This window comes from Haliaeetus leucocephalus, unplaced genomic scaffold (genome assembly GCF_000737465.1).
Source record: "Haliaeetus leucocephalus isolate CR32 unplaced genomic scaffold, Haliaeetus_leucocephalus-4.0 Scaffold206, whole genome shotgun sequence".
Taxonomy (NCBI): domain Eukaryota; kingdom Metazoa; phylum Chordata; class Aves; order Accipitriformes; family Accipitridae; genus Haliaeetus; species Haliaeetus leucocephalus.
Window position 1 is genome coordinate 1,289,725 of NW_010972642.1, and position 22,472 is coordinate 1,312,196.

The 22,472-nt window shown below is 39.2% G+C and overlaps 1 protein-coding gene across 1 annotated transcript in view; it reads right to left on the reverse strand.

Annotated features, from left to right (window-relative positions):
• Positions 1–22,449, reverse strand: part of BCAT1 (branched chain amino-acid transaminase 1, cytosolic) — a 67,736-nt gene extending 45,287 nt beyond the window's left edge. Inside the window, exons 1-2 of the mRNA XM_010566097.1 lie at positions 22,395–22,449; positions 4,445–4,516 (exon numbers count right to left, since the gene is read on the reverse strand). Coding sequence (XP_010564399.1) covers positions 4,445–4,516; positions 22,395–22,403 — 81 coding nt within the window. The 5' untranslated portion in view covers positions 22,404–22,449. The remainder of the gene's footprint in view (positions 1–4,444; positions 4,517–22,394) is intronic.
• Between the last annotated feature and the right edge of the window lie 23 nt (positions 22,450–22,472).

The following is a 22,472-nucleotide window of genomic DNA, read 5'->3' on the forward strand; positions in this document are numbered from 1 at the left end:
CTCCAAGAACAAGATCAACGTCTGTAAAACTTTCGTGGGCAATCTCTCAATTTGAACCACAAATGCCTGCATTGGAAATAAATTTTCAGTTTCTTCATACTTCATCCAGAGGTAAAACACACTACAGCTTTAACTCTGTGGAAAACCTGTCAGAGATTTTGGTTGCTTATTTGTAGGTTATACGTATAGCATGGAAACAATCTTTATATTCTAATTTGTACAATACCTAGCACAATGTCAGCTAGTTCACAACCTGGGCTCTAAAACATTATAGCAATACAAGAAACAAATACTAAAACATACATCATCACAGAAAATTCACTATATCCAGCATCTGACACAGCTAGACGTGAGCTAGCTTCAAACTGGAAACCATGCAAACATATTAGCATAGCAGTGTATTTAGCCCAGCAAGTCCAAGATCTCAACAGGGATTATTGGTTTGAGCACAGCACTGCACTAACCTGCCTATATAGCTTCCAGTCTGCCATGGGCTCACATCCCACTGGCTCAGAGCCTGGGAAGGTTTGGTCTGTCTGCAGAAGACTGTGTGGGAACACTCACAGTTATTTAGAGTAACATGAGCCATTCAGATACAGAAGCTCCACTTAAACATTTTTCATTCCACTACCAGAAGTCTTCATATTAGCAAGTCAACCCAGATTCACTTGCAAACTACAGCTACTTTATTCTGCTTTGGTGTAGCACACTAGCCAGTATTCCCTGGAATGTTTGCACCATTTTGGTACGCTAAATAGGCCATTAAAAATTAAAACAAAACAACTGGACTTTGCACCATTAAGACACCCAACTAATTCTACATAGCTTCAGACCATTAAAACACAGAGAAACATAATAGGAGTAGGTAATACCTTCTTAAAGTGTTCTATGCATCAGTTTCTCAAAGAGACTATGTATTCCATGACAAAAATTTACATAAAAACTAAAATTATCCTTCTGGATATGGATTGATAACATGAGGGGAAAGAAAGGCAATCATAGATGCTTTTAGTTTCTTAAGACCAAGTATTATGAATTCAAAGTCAGATCTAATACATACATTAAAGGAAACCAAATTAGAGTTATGTATGGAAATAGACCGCTACATTATCCAAACATTCATTCTGTCTTGTGACAGTACAATAACCAGAATGAATGCATTAAAGAAATTACCAGAGTTTTAATCATAAACATTATGTGCCTTACACATAATTGTGTGCTATTTCATGGATTTCTGAATGAAAAAAAATCCACGTATAAGAGCAAAACCAGATAGGTGCATTTCTTGATTCAGCATTCCAAAATACATTCAGTGGTACAGAGGGTGACGGCACTTCCCGTTACTGGTTTCATACTCCCCTCCTAGAGATCCAGTGCTGAAAATAGGCAGAAACTACAACTATAACTTCTTGGGTTATGGTCACAAACCACAGCCAGTTATTTAAATAAACAAATATATAAACATGTGCATACAACAGTCAGGGGAGGGAGGAAGATTTCACTCTAGCGGAAGGAGCTGGGTAGATAAACCCTGGAGATTTGACATTTTCTACAATACAGGAAACTCTAGCATAATCACTATTTCCTTCGATGTTTCTTATCTGTTCCAAGCTCACTGGTCATGTGTCAACTCTAAATGAGATACATTAAGTATCTTGTAAATCCCAGACCTGTCAGGATGAGTTTTTTAACTGCAGAAGTGAGTTACATTAAGGTAGCTCAGTAGCAGTTAAAATGAACAAAGTGCCAATTCTGACCTATTGACTTAAGAGAAGCCCATGAGAATCGAAAACAGCGAGCAACTAGGAGAGGTGCTCACTGCTTGCTAGAAGCTGTGGGTAACATTCATTCCTTCACTACCAGTATATAGGGACTCTCTGAGTCCACCTGTCCAAGTCAGGCAGAAATTGCAGTAAAATTCAAAGGAGCACACCCCACCTAAAAAGCACAGCACTGCATTCTAAAAAGAAATGTCTTCAGAGGGTTAATCTGGCATTCAAATGTTGGGCATCATCCACTTTAAACAACATGTTTTATGTAAGTATAGAAGAAAACCATACCCTGTTTTCTACATTCCCAGAATCTTGGATTACTTGGGTTACTGGCACAAAATTGCAGCTTTCTTCAGCACAATCAGCCCCATGGGTCAACTTGATTACTTTGAAATATTATTAGCTATTGTTTCTGAAGGTGTAATCATAACTGTCTTCCACAGAAATGTTTGTGAAGTTCCCTAGAATGACTCCAGGCTATTTTATTTGTCATTGGCTGGTGTTATTTCTTCCTTCATTTATAAAGTTTTTCTTTTTAATTTGACAATGAAGTTAAAGAGACTGAAAATGATTATTATAATGCATGACACTGCAATCAGTACCTGTATTGCCATCATAACTTTCATACATTCCCCACCCCGCCCCGTACCAATATTTTCTAAAAAGCTGTACCTCTTTCTGGTGACTGCAGCTAATCTTCAGAAACAGCCATAAGGCAGGAATGGACTTACAAATTAGACTTCAGCCTGAGCCAGCTGTTTTTTCTGGTATTATACCCTTTATGACCATCTGTCCCACCTGCTAATGTATTTTTCCCCTCACACAGACTCTCCACTACAATCATTTGCCATTCTGGCTGACATACAAGTATCGATGGAAAGGAAACTGGATTAAAACCAAGTTTGTGCCACCCAATATTTGGTAAAGCACCTGCTTGACTGCTGGTATAATTAAATCTGCCTTAAATCTGTTTTAGTTTGTGCCCAGTTCACCTATGACCCAAACACTATCAGAGTTTGGTGCCACTCTGTCTATCTTCCTTCTGGACTACACCAATGAGTGGAAGGAAACAGTACAATGTGGTTACACAAGAGTCTCCTCTCTGTAAAGCAATTTTTGTTTTTAAATACACTAGTATACTCTACTGAATGAATCTACTGAGATCTACCTTGTCTATTTATTAAAGGTGAATTCACAAAACAACTCTGCACTCCATATTTGTGAATTCTTGGAGTTTCAAAACTAGTTGCATGCCTGGTTTTGTCAACATTTTCCAAATCAGACCTCCTGGCTGAAAAGTCATCCTAAATCTTCCTTCTTGGGCAGAATTGCCAGAGAGACACAATGCACAGAAATGAGGAAGAGAAGAACTGGGAAGGGCTGAGAATGGGGAAGAAGAAATTAAATGGCATGTTGCTACATGGCATGGAAATTCTGTAGTCATGGACTCTCAAGAATTCTTTGCTGTTTTCAATGAGACCAGAATCAGAATAAATCTTATCAAGGAGTCCAACACATTCTCTGCAGCATTTATTTTCCATATCTGGTTAAAGTCTGACAACTAAAAGGGAAATAACCACTTAAGCATAATTCAGAAGACTGCACAGCAGTGATGCTGCCCAAAAAAATCAGGAAGAACATGACAGTTACAAAGTGTATCATTATAATTTCGTCTCATGTACTGCTGACAATAGTCAGCAACAACAGGAAGGGAACTGCTGAAAAAGCACAAGTGAGGACACCTTTTTCTGGGTACTATTTTTAAACATCTGCAAAATATATATGAGGCTTTTTAAAGATTGTAAAGCAGGGAAAGAGAGGGAGAGAAAGAATTAGAGATGTGTGACATAAGGAATACAGGCAAAAGATGTGTAAAAGAGAGGCAAAAGAAAAAGGGAATGAGGACAGAAGGTAGAATTCAAAGGAGCACATGCTGATGGGCCTTACATTTCCAACAGAAAATTAAAAGTTGACATCTGTGTCCATATAGTGTTTAAAATGAGTTCTTAGTTACTAGCACTGCATTCGGGAAGGATGTAGAGAAGAGTGATACCTTAACTGAGCTCAGTTCTAAGCATAAGATTAAAATTATAAAAAAAAAAAAGAGGGATTCAATTTCATGTCAGTTCCTGGCAGCTGCTCAGCATTCCTTATTATCATAGCCCTGTTTGCTTGTTGAGTGCTGATAATGTGCCAGACCTGTGGTGTGCTTTGGAGTCCTTCTGAGATCCTTAGATCTGCATCTTTGAGACCAGATGGAAAAACTTACTTTCGAACACCATGTATAATGCCAAAGTTTAACAAATAATAGAGTGTTACATAGACTCTGTTTGGAAAAAAATCTTAATGGGGGGAATCAATCTTTATTTCTATTGCTTTTGAAGCAGACCAGAGTTAAAAATAAAATCACCTATACCATTTTAATTTTTGCTTAATGACTCCTAACCTTTTAGCTAGTACCCGAAACTATAATAAAGTTCTTCTTGTAACATTCTTAATTTCTACATTGAAAACATTTTCAGCAAATGCAGCTTACAGATTTACAGAATTATGATGTTCAAGCATGTCAGTGGTTATGAACACCTACACAACAATCACTACCATGTTATAGATGCTGTCTGGCACAATCTACTGAAATGCTTCAGACACTCATCTTTTAACAAACAACGTACCTTGAAAGATTCAGTTATATGCTTTGCTGTTTCTCCTGAACATCCTCCAGCTGTGCACTCATTGTGACAGCCCTAGAAGAAATAAAAACAGAGGAAATCAAACTCAATGCACATTGCAGAAAAGTTGATACACATTCAGTTAATTCTTTTAAGGAACAGATTGTATTGAATGATCACTTAGACTTCATCATCAGTAAATATATTAGAAAGAATTTTTTGGTAGTTTCTTAGCACAACTTTCCACTTTCTAGGCTTTTAGTTTTACTTCAGTTGCAATATTTTGTGCAACTGTATTTCAGTGCTTTATGGGAGAGACGCCTTAGATTAGATTATCTCTCTGAAGTGTGGAAGGATATGGACAACATCACAAGTTTTTCATTCAAAGCTGAATAAATAAATTGTGTTTATACACAATTCCATCAGATCCCAGTTTCTCTACTAAAACATCCACCAACAGATTTGCTTTTGCCTTTTCTTCAGAGAAGCCTGACTAGGCAGAATGGAAGAAAAAGGGAAAGGACTGCTTTTGTTAAATCCTTCATTAAATGAAAACAGCGTTAAGGAATGCTCACCTATATAAATTTATAATCAGAATATTTTGAATTATCTACTACGTTGAACTTAAGGGCTCTGTCACTGGCCATGCTAGAAAGGAACTGAAAGAAAAGGAGTGATAGTTCTAGGCATGCTTCTGTTTAGCAACAGAGGGATACCACAGACAGGTGCAAGCCATTTACCTAAAAGCAAGATCCCCAGTTTCCACAGCATCAGGCTAGCATCTTTGCAGACCCTCCTGCACTAGCTAGACCTTCCTTGCCAGTGGCCAGTAAATGCATGTTATACCCAACAACATGGAGCAAAAGAGACAAATACAACCCTGACAGCGTTTCTTGTCTCTGAGCAGCCTTTAAGAAAGAGCTGGAAAGGTGAAGTGGCAGGAGAGGTTTGGGAGAGGGAGGAAGGTGCCAGGAGCAAGACTGTTTGGGGGTTGGGCCATGAAGGGCATGGTTGGGAGGATGGCTTAAGGGAAGCACAACTGGCAAGATGGAGGTGATGGCAGAAGGGATGGCTAGCTGCCGAGATGAGGCCCGGGATGGGTGGGCATGGGGAAACAGTCAGGCTGGTCAGAGGGGCTCTCTTAAGTGAGTGAAGGAAAGACAGAAGTAAGGGATGTCCTTGCTAGGGCTGACAGGCAAGGGGCTTTCAACCCTACAAGGGAAAAGCCCTGGCAGGAGCCTGCACTGGCTGCTCATCGCTTGGTGGCTGCCTCTCACCCTCACTGCACCCTGGGTGGGAAAGCCCCAGGTCAAAGGTGTAATGCCCTGAAGGAAGGAGGTCCACAGGAAACCCTTCGCGGTCAGCCTGTGAGATGCCTGCCCCAAGCTCCTAGCCAGGGAGCTGCCCTCACTACAAGGAGGGCTGCGTGCAGGGCGGATGGCAGTGCCAGGGAGACACCAGCCACCACAGTCCTGCAGCAGCCACCAAACTGTGGGGCCAGGACTGGGGCCGCATGGCTCATGGGCTCTGAAGCATGACACACACAAGACAAATAACGTGATTTTTTTCCCTTTTTGCAGATCTTGGGGATACAGTAGATAGGAAGGGAAAAAGAAAAAAAAAAAGTGGTATCTTCAGTGGGCCTTTAACAGATAGCAGGCTTGCTACCAACAAAAGAAAATGCAAACTCCCAGCCACAGCAGATCTCACTTCCTCTCCCCTCCCCCCCAAACGCCCCAGGGAGGCCATAACATCTCTCCTGCCTTTTCTCACCAGCAGCTTTAACCCTTCTGTTCCTCTTTTTTTTTCTAACCCTCTACAGTGAGACACCGAATCACGGCTACAGGCTCCTTCCTATCAACTAAAGCAGGATCTGCCGAGAGAAATCACAAATCTCTTCACAATGTACCAATATGCTTTACCTTAAAACCTTATTAAAAATATGTTTTATTTGCCTTAAAGCTTAGGGGGTTTTACTCCAGAAAGACAAGTCTTTTTGGTAGAGTGTTCAATGGCATTCAGCGTCAGACCCTAGCAGGACTAAAGTGTAACCCAAACTGATGGACAGTCTGAACTAAGCACTGCATAACAGGTCCTTGCCTTCCCTGTAATCCTTCAAATACTTCCAAATTCAGTAGTAAAATCCCAGAAGGCCTTCATGACACCATCAGTTTATAACAGTTAAGTATTTTGCAGATTAAGCCAACTGATTTTTCTTTCACTGCAGTGAATTAGGATGGAGAGCATGCTGGTTACCAGCTAACAGGATGGTAACTGCCAGCTGTGGAACAAGAATTTCTCGAGCGGATCCAGCTCCACTGCCAGCTTTTGTCTAATATCTAGTATGCAAAGTTGGATTTTCTAATCATAATTACTCATGACAGCAAATACTGACAAATACTCAACCATTATGCTTCAGTTTCTTCCCATCTCTGCTTTATGAAGTTGCCCTAAAGCAAGTGTTGGCATCAACACAGAGAGGACCGAAGTTGGATATAGTTTAATATTCTCTTTCATGATCTTTAAAAAGATACAAAACTTGTATGTGAATTTCAAGTGTGGACCACCTACAGGAACAGCCCCTAGAGCCTCAATCGTGTTGCCCTTCAGTTCAAGGTTCCCACTGAACTCAGTGAAGTCAACAGCCCATTTTTTGGGCATGTGCCATGGGGCTAATCCTGTTCTCCATGAAATCATTATGTTTTACAGATTTAACTCATATTTAAAGCAAGTAGCTAACTGCCTTTGTTAACCGCACTGAGATCAAATTGACTTATCCCTTAGCACTAGAAAGACATACCACAATTACTTTCTAATTGATGGGGTCATATTTTAATGGCTCCATGGCTTTTAAATCTGAAACATGTTAAATGCAATAGGGAAAATTACTTCCTGGTGTAGTGCCAACATTGCCAAGGGAGATATGCCAAGCATAAATTTGCCCTTTGTGTTTAATAGCATGGTAGATATAAACCACTGATATCCTAAAGATGCATTTGAGCCACTGGGCCAATGTCTCCTCAAAAGTCACTCAAGTCTGTATCAAGTTGCTATGCAATTACACAAGCATGACAGTATTTCCTATGTTGTAGTGTAGAGCTAACAACATTTTATTTATGGTATATGTAATTGCTTTTTCTAAGTTGGAAATAGGACAGTATTTCACAGTTTTCCTTCAAAAATATTGAAATTGCACATTGATTTTATCATTACTGTAAAGCCTGTATGAGAAAAAAAGTGTAAAGCATTACACTAGATTAAATTTTGTTAAAAAATGGGTTTTATACGTCATTGTATCACTGAGAAACACTACTAAAATAAAGACCTGGTGATGAGTAATTCTGTCTTTACTTTTACAGAAGATCTCAATGCTATAATAATAATTGCAAATCCGTTAGCATTTGCAAAAGTAATTACAATATACTCGGCTAGATAATAGTGCTCCCTCACATTAGTACTTACCTCCAATCTCACTCTTATATAAAGAAGAGGTAAGCCTTAGGGGGGTTAGTCTCCTCCCAACATGTGAAGGACCATTTTCTGTGTAACACTTACCAGCACTTTTGGAAATTTTATACTTAACATTCCTCACCTGCACTTCTGCTAGAGCTTTCCCAAACCTGAACATTCAACTCCTGCATTTGGTCCTCAGACTGCACTAGACATATGTATTTTCAACATCTTTTAGCATCAGGATGCTCCAGTCAATGCCTCTGGGCTTTCCCTGCTGTCTTCAGCACACCTTCTCTGTTATTGTGTTACAGGCATGAGACCTTGTAGCCAATGTATCGACCTGCAAGAGCACCCAATCAGCTTCACTATTACCATTTTGCCATGCCTTTAGTTATGCTCATCTTTTAGGGTATCCTCCTGCATCTCACAGCTTCTTCAAAACAGAGAATCTACCTCTTTTATGCAGTCAGATCACTCGTCCTTCAGCTGAAAGGACCTTCTGCTATAAAAATAGGCCCATCTCCTCCCTAAACTCCCTAGACTTCCTAGACTACATGAGTCTGCCTTAGTTTTTCCTGTGCCCTCACTCTTGCTGGCTTTTGAGACCCAGTGGTAGCACCTATGTCTTTGTTCTCATTTGGAATTATCTGTTCTATAAAATGTGACTCTATGAGATCTTTCGTCAAACTTAGGTGTTCTTAGGTTTTAGCTACCCCATTATCCCATAGGCTCATCCTCAGTTATGAAATAAGAGCTGAAGATTATCAGAAGCTTCATCACTGTAAACTTAAGCTGCAAACTGCACTTCTTTAACCTATGGTGTATGACATTATTTAATAAAAAAAAAATGGCACCCGTTCTGAAAAAATAATTTGCAGTCAACACCATATGCTGTGTACTTTGTCACCCTTTTTTAAAGAAATCTAATTCTTTAATCAGTTCTCTGCTCACTTAATTTTCCTGTTGTTTGATCACTCTTCTAACCACTGGGGAACAAAAAACTTTCCCTAGTGGAAGGTAGGAATAAAGAAATAAACTGCAAATAATTTCTACAGAGTTCACATTTTCAGCTAGGAAATCATACTGGCTGCTTTTCAAAACAACTCAAGATCTGCAGTTTCACAAAACCCTTAGTTATCTTTTTTGGTTTCACCATGCTTATCCAAGTCAGCTCACAGACAGCTCTGATGTCTCCATTCTGAGTGAGAATTTCATCAAAAGCATCAGTGCCCTGGGTGGAGTACTACCAGTGACAGGGAATATCTGAAAACCCAGTTTCATGCCCACAAAAGAATTGTAGACAGTGCTTTGTTGACAGGCATTGGCTATTCATGGAGGACGAGAACCTAAAGAAGCAAATAAGCCACAGATACACAACTATGGCTGCATATAGTTCCTTCTACTGAGGCAACCTCATCTCCTGCTATGCAAAGAAACTTAAAACCAAGACTATCATGTAACAGTCATCAGGCCCCAGCAAAGATGGAGTGGGAGTTTCCTCTCAGTCAGAAGTCATATGAAAAACAGTTTTCAATGAAGAAAATCCTTTCTGAGACATTTCTCCAAGCTAAAACCGTATCTTACTGCTTTTTCCTGTGCTTGCTTCTGGCTACTAAGTGTCTAAGAAATATTTCATGCTCTGATTTACACTGGAAGGATAATGAAATGAGAATACTTATCAGATTCCAGGAATCCAGCAGATCAACAAATTCAATACACAACTTATTCTATGGTACTGCCTACAGGTGAGCCAAATCAGGTGTGTGATGACAGGTACTTCAGCATCCAAAGCCATACAAGTAAGAGTTGCCTTTCTGTTGCAAGTATAAAATAGAGTCCAATGTGCACAAATTCCAGGTATGAAATAGAGTCCAATGTGCACAAATGCCACATATTCTGTGTATTGTTACAGTCATATAAAACACTTCCATGACTTCAAAACAGTTTTCATCTGCCCCTAGGAAATGTTAATACAATTTGACAGCCATACCACATAAAAGATGAATTTGCAGAAAAAAACAGGAATTAAGTTCATAGCTTTAAAAAAAAAAAAAAAAAAATCCACCCGCTGTCAGACTGAGAGAGAAATTCTGAATATTGCTGCAGGGCCAACTCATATAATACTACTTTTAATATCAACTAAAAAGATATTTACTTAATGACATTTATGAAAGACTTCGGAAGCTCAGGAAGATCATTTATGGAATCTAACAGCCAGGCATGTTTACCTCAGCTGTCATGAGAGTAGTTGCATGATATAAAAAATTTTAATACTATCTTTATATTGTATGTACGTGAACGTGAACATACACATATGTATGTGGTACCATGCAAGTGTCAACAAGTACATTCATTGGGCTGGGTCATTTACATGATAGCATGGCACGCCTTACCCACAAAACTTCTTTTAAATCTACTTTTTTCAAAATCAAGACAGAAGGAGCAAGAAGACTAATTCTTGAATTGTATTTCTAACCACTTATCAAACCAAACAGAGATCTTTGAGGTATCTTTGTTAGGTTGGAGCACTCTCCATGTATTGGCTTGCCAGTCTTCAATAATTAATTCAAAGAACATGTACAGCACAAATCCCAGAGCAGCTCCAATGATACACCTCAATGTGTGCACAGATGAGCACTGGGGAAAAAAAAAACCACAAAACAAAAAAACACACAAAGGAAAAAAAAGGACAATTTGGCATACGCAGTCAGTGCTTAGCTTTTTACTTAGTTTGCCAAGAATTCTCATTTGTATAGATTTCTGCACTTCCAATACATTTCTTCAAGACTACTCTTACCTAACATATGTATGCTCTGATGCCTTGTCACCTGGGTGTTATCACTTTACTGTGGCTGCTTGTTCAGCCTTGAGCTGGCGTTAATGTTGGTTAAAGTGAGGCAATGTAATGACAGTATCCAATAAAGAGAAATACAAGGCAACTAGCATAGCAGGAAAACAAAGCTTCCGCATTATTTAATGATAATTTTGCATCAGAGTGAAAGCATCAGGGCTTAGCACATACAAGATTTTCTTTATCTAAGAAAGCTGAATTGCATAAAGTAAGGTTGAATTTAAACAGATTATCATTAAATTAGTCCATAAGACTGTGCAGGCCTTATCTTCTGGCTTGAGCAGTTTACTTGGTTTAATTTAAAGCAATTTGAGTAGTTTGAATAAAACTGAAATATGCTCCTCTTAAAACAAGTATCACTGTTTTTATTATGTTTAAATAGAAGACAATTCAGATTATATGAGCACAACTTATTGGTAAAAAAAACCTTAAACCAGAAAACATAAAGAAATGGAAATATTCAGCTAGTCCATCCAAGATTCATATTTAGTAACATTTATAGCTGTATAACAACTCTAAAAGCAGACCAAGTTGGTTTCATGAGGTTAAATAAATGCAGGACCATGTTGCCAAAGTCAAGTCATTGCAGTCAGCACTCAGGTGAGAAACCTCTCTAGGAAATAATGCCAATTTTTTCACTCAGTGCTTAAATTAATATTTGAATGAGTTCAATAATGCCTAACCTGTTGTACAAGAAAGCTTGTATCAGTTCACCTGAAACGTAACAAGGCTTGGCAAGGTGAAGGATAACTACTTCTGAAATCCAAAAAGAACGTGTGCTTGACAAACTGGATTATCAAGAAGGCTAAAGGGAAGAAAAGAGTTCACCAGAAATAGAAAACAGATTAATTTCTTGTAACTAACTCTAAAGAGAAGCTGACCAGGGACCTATTCAGCTTCAGGCTAAAATTATTTTGCCAGATATTTCAGAAAATTTACAATATGAGCTGTGGATTAGACTCATACAACATGGAGTCTAAACTGTGATCCTTCCCAACTGAAAAATATTGAAAACCTACCACCAGCTCCATCCAATATAGGACATAAAGCAGCTATACATGTCTGTGTTGTGTCCCTTTATTCAATAGTTATTTCTGTCTTAATACATTCCCTGCACAACCATACAATCCTATTTTCTTTACAGAAATAGGCAAGCACTCTAAAGAAATCCTCTACGCGAATGACCTCCAAATGCAGTGTGCTTTAACCTTGATTTCTAAGCCCACTGCTCATATTGTTCTTGTTTGCTTTCCTTCCTATGACCCTCTTGTTGCTCTGTCACTCCCCAGTGCTATTTCCTCTGTCTTTACCCTCTTGCTCAGTTAACCGACTCTTCCCTTCTGATTGAGGAAAACAGCCTCATATTATTAGGGGAATAGGCAGATGACCTAATGGAGCTCTTCCATCTCTAACTCCTATGAACAGTGCCTCTAAGTGCCTCTTTTGTTGGTTTGTTTGTCCGCTCTAGCATTAATTAGGTTTTTAACAAGTGCATTGTTTGCTAGAATGGCATAAAGAAAAACATGTTAAAGCAACCAGCTGGATCTAGTTGACCTATAAATTCATCTGTCTGTTCTAACTAGATAGTGATATGGTTATTGCTCAAAGAAAATAAATGAAAACTCAGAAAGTCACCACAGTTTTACTGTGTTTAGGCCCAGTTCTCCTTGATATGAGATCTTTTACATCAAACTGGCAACAAAAAAGGGTATAAATGCTATTGCATACTTTCCCCTACCGCTGTAAAAAGGCTTTGCTGTTAACCACAAGGAAGCTTGTGTTCATCACATTTTTTCTAACATTTCTCTTTGCTTATGCATTCTATAATGCCAGGTACTAGATTAGCATTTTAAGATTTTATAGTAAATTTAACTAGAGCTATGGGATGCATTTTTCACTGCACTGTTATACCAGCAAAGATGAGCCTAAGCACAATAAAAATTATTCTGCTTGTTTTCCTCAGGGGTTCAGTTATACCGGCTATATTTTTTTATCCTGAGACAGCTGTACAGGTAAAGTACAGCTCTGATTTAAAGATGCATAAAATATAGCTTACAATTTTTTTGTGAAATTCCCTCATGGTGGAAACTAGACAGAGATCCTGCAGCTGATAACCAAGGCAAGTGGCTTGATGCAATGACCAAATGATAATGTGAGTAACATGAATGCATACACAGCAGAAACAAATAAAATCATTGTCTGAAGAGTTACTGAGGGTTTAGAACTGGAAGCAGACAATTTAGTGTGGGAGACCAAAGCTTCTGCAGTTTGCAAATAAATCATTGTAGACTCCTAGGGGAAAAAAACCCAACCAAACCACAGCAGACAGTGATGGATTCCAAAATGAGAACTGACATGCTTAAAGAAAAGAGCTAGCAGACAAACCCTTGTATTTAAGGACATACTCCTGTTTGCAAGCTCCCTCATAACTACAGTGGAACCAGAAGAAACACAGGGTCAGGCCTGAATCACTGGCCTGTATAAGGGGTCATTTGCAGCTATTCTCAGAGTGCTTAGACCGTGTCCCATTTAAGTCCATTTTGCACTGGAATAAAGGTTTACATAAGACGCTGAGCAGTGACGAATCACACACTGAAAACAAAAGCTCTGGGGGAAAAAAAAAGCTTTTGGAGGAAAAAGGAGTTACTTTTTTTACCACAAGTCCTGTATACAGTCCCACTAGAGATAATAAAACAGTAACTTACACAGCCAGCTCTCAAATAACAGTAAGTATAATAAAACATTATGCAACTGTCCATGTGGTTGCTGCTCTGTAAAGGGCAGAGGTATGCTGGCTTGATATCACATCTAGCCCTGATAACTTTGCATGGACTATTTAATTCATCACTGAGTCTCAAATGCCAGTGGTGCGAAACCGTAAGCAGCATGACTTTCTGCATTGTATTAGGCTGTTCGTGCAGTTATTGCCTGTTTCCTGCTCCCCAAGTGGTTTGTTTAGCTGTTAAGTGTCCAACAGATGAAGCTGATAAAGCATGGCAGCAGCTATCTAACCTGGGGATCTGAATGGGCTCAATACTGCAGGTACACTCTGCCTGACTAGTCAGAGGAGTACTCCTTATAAATGTGCTTCTCTACTATGTTGGTCTTTTCAAATGGCTGAGCAGAGACCCTGTTTTTTGCTTACAGGCAGAACTGTATACACCTAGATATGCGTTCTGCCTGGACATTTGGCCACAACAGTGCAGAAGGACCCAGACTTGAGCTTTCAAGGCTTACAGTAAATTGAGTGATCTAGTAGGTCTCTTTAAATGGGTGATGCAAGCCAGGGTAGAAGAAAAAACCCAGAAAGACAGTAAGCTTTGTCTAGAGGTGTTGCAAATACTGAGCTTTCTCTTGAATTCTGTTGGTGGGTTGGTCTGTAGGATGCTTGCAGTTATTTTACTCTTTGTTCCAGATAAAGAACTGAGACCTTCATTATTTATAAGCTTTAAGCGAATCTTCTCACTGTAATACCTGGATGCCTTAAAAATTAATACTAGCTCTACAGTCACAGCACCTAAGTGAAAGAAGGTAGAAATATCTGTTACAGGCAGGAAATTTAGGCATAGATTGTCTCATCGGCATACCTCACACTGGTTGGCAGTGGCTTCAGAGAATTCACTGAGAGGTGGATGGGTGCCAGAATAGGGCGTGCACAGCTCCCCAGGAACTAAACCTATAGCTCTTCTTCCTTATAGAGATGTACCCATCAGATTCACTACAGTTCTTCTCAAGGAAGAAGAACAAGTGTAAATGATTGATGTGGTTTTGGCTGTGTACTCTACTCACAGCTATGCCCTATGGAAGCTTCTTGCATAACAGCACACAGGAGATGGCTGCAGAAGACCTGCCTATACTAGCTCCAGTGGGTTTTAAGCCTGGCATAATTGGTTTGAAGTAATGGGAGATCTCTCCCTGGCTTTTACCAAAGCCTGGGTTATATCCTTGTGACGTGTCTTTTGTTGTGTGTTCAAACACTGCCTTAATTTGATTTAACTGGACACAATTCAACAAAGTAGAAAGGAAGTTGAAGCTTTTCTCTTGACATAAAGGGCATTACGAACTAGACCTAACTCACAGGGAAAATCCTTGGAACCTATCTGAAGACAATAAGTACAATGATGTTTGTGTTCTTGTGTTCAAATTAACCACAAACTACTGAGAGGGAATGTATATGCATGATAAACATCCAGCTCAGAATATGCTAGGAACTTCTCTTGCTTTACAGTCTTTATGAGTTTCAGCGGGTGCAACGAAAGGTAGTAAGCATAATCTACCACACCAAGCAAATGTAAATAATCCCATGGAAGCTTACTAACAAGCCAAGAAAAGTAGAGCACAACTACAGTGTCACTGTACAGTGTCACACATTACTCCCTTGAATGTGGAAAAACACCAAGATAACACCCATCAGAAGGTGATTTTCTTGATGATGTCTGCTCAAAAGAGGTAAAATATTTTAAACGAGTGACAAAGCCGCTCCACCTAGTTAGTGTATATTGAACTGTGTAACAACTCTAAGACAGGGAAAAATCATGCATTATTACTCTCCAAAATTTTGGAGTTGTATTAGTTACCCTATGTGTCCTTTCTAAATACCCTATGAGCAAGCCCTTCATCTGAAATCCCCTATCATTTGTTGACAGTGTCCAGAGCAAGCTGGATTCTGTCCAGGGAATTTGAGAGCAAAATAGAATTCAGCACATTAAAAGTGGCCTTGAAAAAGTATGGTCACAGATGAGGTATTTGTAGAGGTGTCAGCATTAAGCGCGCATTAAGCACGCAAAGCAAACAGAGGCTCTTTGCCAAAACTATAGCATGGTAAGAGGTCATCATCACAAATCAAGAGTGATACAGTCTCTATTAGAAAAATGATAACTTTGAAATACTAAGAAACGGCATTAATAATGAAGATAATAAACAGGCCTATGACAAGTAATTTACACTTGTCCTCTTACAGTTTGACATATGTATAAATGATCAACCAGCCCTGCTCAGTTCAGTAAATCTAAATTGACAAATGACTTATTTATAACATCCCCATGAACCAAGGGTTTTGCCCAGCTTCAACCTACATGAATATCAATGCTCTTGACTAGAATAGCTTCATACATTCAGAAATGATAGAGACAATCTTAAGCATCTTAAAAGAGTTTAGAGTTGGATCTGATTTGTCCACTGTCAAAATCCAGTTCACCTGGAAATGGCAGGACAGAACATTAATTTTGTATGTATGTCACAATAAATATTTTGCCCAACTGACATGATGAAAACACTGCTGGCTACAGCAAAACCACTTAAAAGAAGATCCAAAAGAAAGCAATTGTAAATGCAGCATTTTCAGCTCAATCGAGAACCAGAAAGGAATGCTGATGTTACTGAACTTCTATCTCCAGATGTCAAGAAGAGAATCAATCTATAAACTATAGGTTTATATAAACCTATCAACCTGCCAAAAATCATCTCTGAAAAGGTGCTGAAAGGCAAAGGATAATATTAAAAAAAGAACAGACACTTGTCAATATGAAAAAAGCATAGACTACAGAACTTGTCTTTGTATTCTATAAAGCACTGTGTAATACTGAGGACAAAGCCTGGGGCATGGACTGGGCCACAGCACAGGATCAGATTTAGAAAAAAGCACAACTGTGTTAGAAGGATACTGAAAGAAGAAAAATTGAACTGAACCAAATTCAAAGAACCCAATGGACTTCCTTTATGATTACAGAAACAAAACACTTCCCCCAGCATGGGAAACTTTGTTTCATTTGTCTCCCAAACTGTACTTCTGTTTCTAAAGACAGTTAATCCAGTTTAAGGCAGAGTCTGCAATTTAGTTCCCATGCATGTATAAATAGGTTACAGCATATCTAACCACCATACTTGCTTAAAAAACAAATTATATGCTCCTGATGGATAAATGCCTCAAATATACGAGCATATGAATACAATATGGGTGGGGTTTTTTCTGTGTGCATGCATGTATATATGCAGCTGTACAGCTGTGGCAAAGATTGTGGCTGTGTAGCCACTGTATGCTATAATACCCTATGCTACAACAACTACTACTTCATGTTGTGTAAGGAATAAACTTGGCTCACATTACACTTTTACACTAGCAGACAACTATTTATTTTTTTATAGCTTTCACCCCCTGTACTTCAGCCAATACTTTCTAGCAATTAGGAAGGATTTTTTTCAAGTTTGTAAGTAGGCACTGCCACAGTATAGGGCAGGATTCAGAAGGACTTACAGTTTTGACTGTTAACACTAGCACTGACTGTGACCTTGATAGCTTGATGATCTTAATAAATCTTGATGTTCAGTTCTCAAAAAAAAAATTATGGTACTTCTGAATGTTTTAAGACTACAGATCCTATTAAAAAAAAGACTTACGCTTTTATTCATCCAGGATCAAAAACTTAACCTCTCCACCTGTTTCTTCGAACTTTAAAATCAGGGAAATAAAACCTGCATCATGCATCTGGTAAGAAACTTACTTAACAACCAGCCTTCTAAATATGTTGAGGATACTGCAAGTATTAAAATTTGCTATAGAATTTTCTTCCCCATATTCTTTTGATTAAGAATTTCCTTTATTTTACTGGAGGGTGAGAAACTCCATGAATCAACAGAAATTATACTATTACTGCTGATTTTAAGTGGACTTTATGTGATTTTTAATGAATTGCATGATGATATGCAGTTGTAGAAAAACTTGTGAATCAACAATTTTGTTGTAAGAGTAGAATATACAATTTTGTATGGTATATTTGTGTATTACATTTAAGGCATAGTAATTTAAAGTTCACGTTCCAGAAAATAAAAAATGGTCTCTTTTTTTTCAGTGCTTCATATAGTTTTGCCAGTGTTTTATTTTCCACATATCAAGCAAAAAATTACACAATTTAGAAAATTTAGCATCATCTATTACAGAAGTGAAAACTACTAGACAGAACCTTTTCAAAAGCTGTAAGACTTCTAACAGTGCATTGAACTTTACTTGCAGTCAGTTGCATTGAAAAGAAGTAAAAAGAAGACCTGCTGAATTCATTTCAAAACCAACAAGAAGCTGTTATTTTTTAAAAAGCCAGCAGTATTATAAAACCCCCAACCTTAAGAAAAAGATATTTGAATCCCTGAGACATGCCCTTAACTCTCCCTTGACATTAGCAACTTCCCTAGTAGTTTTGACATACCTCTTCCCTTCCCATGGCCAGTGCCTACTGGTATAATGATCCTTGTTTAAAGAAATATTCTTAAAATACATGGTAAGAAAAAAAAGTCTCGCAAAACCGGGATGTATTCTGATTATGAGAAAAAGTACTAGCTTGGCTCTCCAAAGTGCATGGGGAAGGAAAGTACAGTACTTAGAGGGAAGGTGTTGAGAGTGTAGGAAGGAGGTACAGTCCTCTTTCCTGGCTCAGTGGAGTATTGATAAACCTTACCATGGATTCTAATGAGGTAATTAAAGCAACAAGGCTCCCGGGGGAAAAAAAAACCAAACAAACAAAACACCAAGAACAAAAAACCAAAACCAACCCCTAAATCCCCAACAAACAAACTCCGAAGGGTCCAAATAAAGTAGCATTCTTGTGAAGAGACTTGCACCAACATTACTGTTCAACCTCTTCTGTTAAGCACTTGGAGTTCCTCAAGATAATAAAGAACAAAATATTACTGCTATAGTGACATGTTAAAGAAATTACCTTCTCCAAAGAAATCTGCCTATACTGGTGACTTTAAAGACCATCTTTGTGCAGAGTTCTTTGTACTGTTAAAAGCCTAGCAAGCAGAGCTCTGGACGAACATGTACTAATCCACACTACTGTGTCAAAGACTAAGACTGGATTAAAAAAAAAAAAAAATCTTAGCTCCTAAGCTTTTTTCCAGGACCATAGGAAAATCCAGGCTGGAAGGGGCTGCAGGAGGTCTCTAGTCCAACCTTTTGCTCAAAGCAGGGTCAGGTCTGAGCTCAGACCAGGTTTCTCAAGGCTTTATCCAGCTGGGTCTTGAGAGCTCCCAAGGATGGAGACTGCACAGCCTCTCTTGGCAACCTGCTCCACTGTCTGACTGTCCTTGTGGGGAGATTTTTTTCCTTATATCCAGTCTGAACCATTTTCATTTCAAGTTATGCCATTGTCTCTTGTCCTCCTACCACACATCATTGCTGAGCCTGGCACTATCTCCTTGATTTTCCTCTAGATTTTGGAAGGCTGCTATTACGTCACCCCAAAGCCTCCTCTTCTCCAGACTGAACAAACCCAGTTCCCTCAGCCTCTCAGTGTCAAAGTTTAAAAAAAGTTCATTCTCAGTAAGGGTAATGCAAAATCAAGCATTTGTTACAGAAGTGATGACCCCTAAGACAACAGTCTAAATAAAGTTAAACAAGTGGACATGACTTGTGTGGCACTGATCTCTCTGAATGCTTGTGGAATTAAAAACTATTCATATACCAGGAAAAAGAGTATATTTTCTGTGCTTACTAAGAGTGTTTTTATCAAATATTGTCTGAAATGCTCTAACAGACAACCTGAATTAGCAATAGCTGTGTACCTACTGAGAAGTCATATGCTGCACTTCATTAATGCATCAGGTATACTCTAAAATAAAACTTGGAACAACCTGCAGACCTTAAGGGAAGAAAGTAAATGAGTAACTCTATTGGAAGAGTATTTTGACATTGGTTTGTAAAAACAGTAATAACTATGGGCCAAGATGCAGAAAAGACAGATGGGTAAAACTTCTTGATCATTTTAAAGATAGTTTCAATTATTTAGTTCTTGTTAACTCTTTTGGATCATTTCATATATGTACCAAACACTGGATTTTCATCTGCAATAGCATATGGTAATATTTGCTAAATTGCCCTTCTACAACAGGTGCTCTATTTTATGAGGTAATATTACCTGTCCCTTTAATGGATAAAGTCATAAAGTAATGAAATTCTTTCCAAGGTAAATGGGACCACCCATTCACTTCAACCTATGTAAGAACTGGAGGTATCAAGCTGCAAGCATGTAAGTAACTATGAATAACAAAATAGGGTCATGTACTACTTTGATTTATGCCCAAGTATCACCAAAATTCAGACATTCAAGATGAAGGTTATGCATTTAATCTCTACATCACAGCCATCGTGGCAGTTGGATAGCCACAATTTATTATCAAAAGCCACAATCAGTATTGAGCTCATAGAAGTCTCTGATGAGTTTATCTAGCACTGTGGAGTACATAACATGAAGATGCCAGTCCTCACATGCGTGGCCTAAGGCTAATTGTGCAAAATTTCCAAACAGAACTTACCCCTTAGCTCCTTCATTCTAACACTGAAGGTCCTGCCTTCAAACCTACTAATAATCTGCAGTTTGCTATACATTCAGCTAAGATTATTCATTTAGGAAAATGGCATAACATAAGAAAGTAATGAAAATAATGTCTGTTCTGATTCTTTAGCATGCCCACACCAAATAAATTGTTTTAAAATGGCTGAACAAATTCAGAGTAACTGAGTGCTTACACAATTAATGAGCTGATTTACCTCATTTCCTAACATTGCCCTCCCAGGGATAAATTCATCACTAGTGAATTCCATTTAAACTATTTCCTTCTATCAATCAAATTAAACCAAGGATATGGCCTATGGACTGGTTTAGCAAGGTATCAACTGTGTTAAAGCTACCTAATGATTGTGCAATCTTCTTTTTTACCTATGACTTTGCAGCAGATTTCAATACTCAATTTCCATGGGAAAAATCAGAATATCCACTGGATCACGCAATGTTAGTAGTGCTAGGCCTGTCAGTAACAATGAGTGCAATAGGTGGACAAGGCAGGACTGCAGAAACCAGAGGCATAATTCATTTCTTATACATAACATTCCTTTAAACAGGCAAGGAAGAGACAGTTGAGGTTGGGCTGGAAATGGTTCAAGGAGAAAGGGAGGGTTGTGACTAGAAGCAGGAAATGATGAAGGGGGAGATGAAGGGATAAGGAGGTGTAATAATGCTGTTGCTTACTGATACCTTTATAAATTTATTGGTTTTGGCATAAGTATCATGATAATCAAATGGTAATTTTCTGCACCTTTGATACATGCTCTACAAACACACAGTGACAGCCATAACCCTGAAGAGCTTACAGTCTGAACAGATGAGGCAAATAAAGGGTAAAGGGCTCAGACAGAACTGACTTGCCCAAGGCTACACCACTTGCAAGTGACAAGAGCCTATTTTTACTGCTGTAGTTATTGCTTCATGCTGTCTACTCTACAGTAAAATTACAAAGCAAAATTAGGTTTTGTGCAGGTGGGAAGAACCCAATGAGATGTCAGTGCTGCTTTGAGCAAACAGGCAGGTAGGTCTATGGCTTGCCTGCTACCTTCTTTTTTTTTGCATGGGTATGCCAGAGCCTTAGTGCCAGGTGCTGGATAACACCACTCTGGCTGGGGGCAGCTGCTTGGGTATTTTCCGAGAGTAGTTTCAGATTGGTTTTCTGCCATGGCTGGTCTGCCACCCTCCAACTTGAGAAAATGCAAATGGGACTAATCAGAGCCTCCTGAGGCTCCTCCAGAGCACTCACGCCTTCTAGCCCTGCCATCATCAGTAGCACCTGTACCACTGCTAGACCCACTCAGGAGAGAGCAATGTTGATGAGACCTAGGATGGGATGAGAGTAACACTTGTCATCATTGGCAGAGAGGAGCTGGGGGGATGCCTCCCCCAGTCACATACCTGTTGTGCCCATATTCCATCTGTTATAGTTACCCAAAGAGAGCAAATAACTCAGTCTTATTTTTCCTCAGCTGCTAACTTTGGCACCGGGCTGCGACTGTGAAGTCCACAGTCAGCCCAGCACAGACCTTCTTCAAAACCCAAGAATTATTCTTAATGCAGCTGTTCCACAGGGTATGAAGTTGCTGTGATGTTCCCTCAATCTAACTGAAAAGCACCCGTGCTATCTCCATGCCCTTTGTCTTGACAAGACTTCTTTTTAATCCCCAGATCAGCCTCACTAAGCAGAAGAACATAAACATGACATAAAAGGAGAGTTCCCAGAGATGCTTATCCCTCACGTTAGTGTTCACTACCGACAACTCCTCTTCCATTATTTAAAGTTATTTCTGAAATTACTCAAAACCTCTAAATACATGTTACTGGGTATTACCCATAGTCTATTTTAGTACCATGGCAGACATAAGACCTATAATAAACTCACAGGCAGAAAAAGGCATGATGCCTGCCAGGAGACCATACCCTTTGCACATTTTTTTTTCTTTTTAATCATTAAGAGTCCCCTGTTACCAATAAACAGTAAGAAATCCCCCCCCCCAGAGGAAATGATACACCTCCCCTTCCCCCCCTTCTCCCTCCCGACTCATTATTTCTTTTCCACACACGCTGCCTGCAATGAAAGAACATGGAAAGAGGTAGAATCGCACGCATGCTGCCTCTGAATCTCAAACCATAAATCTCTGGGGGACAGAAGTCTCCTTCGCAAAGCACAAATAACAAGCAAGAGCACTGAAATCTGTAAATACAAAACGGTAAACTACCGCTTTCCTTGCTTGCCGAGGAGAAGTCCCCCCGCCGCTCCGCGTCCCCCGAAGGATGGACGAGGGGATTTTGGCAGGAAGACCGCTCCGCTTACCTCGATCATGCTGGCAGACGGCGGGTATCTCCCTGCCGCGGCGGAGCGGGCTCTCCGCGGGGGGGCCCCCGCGTTTGG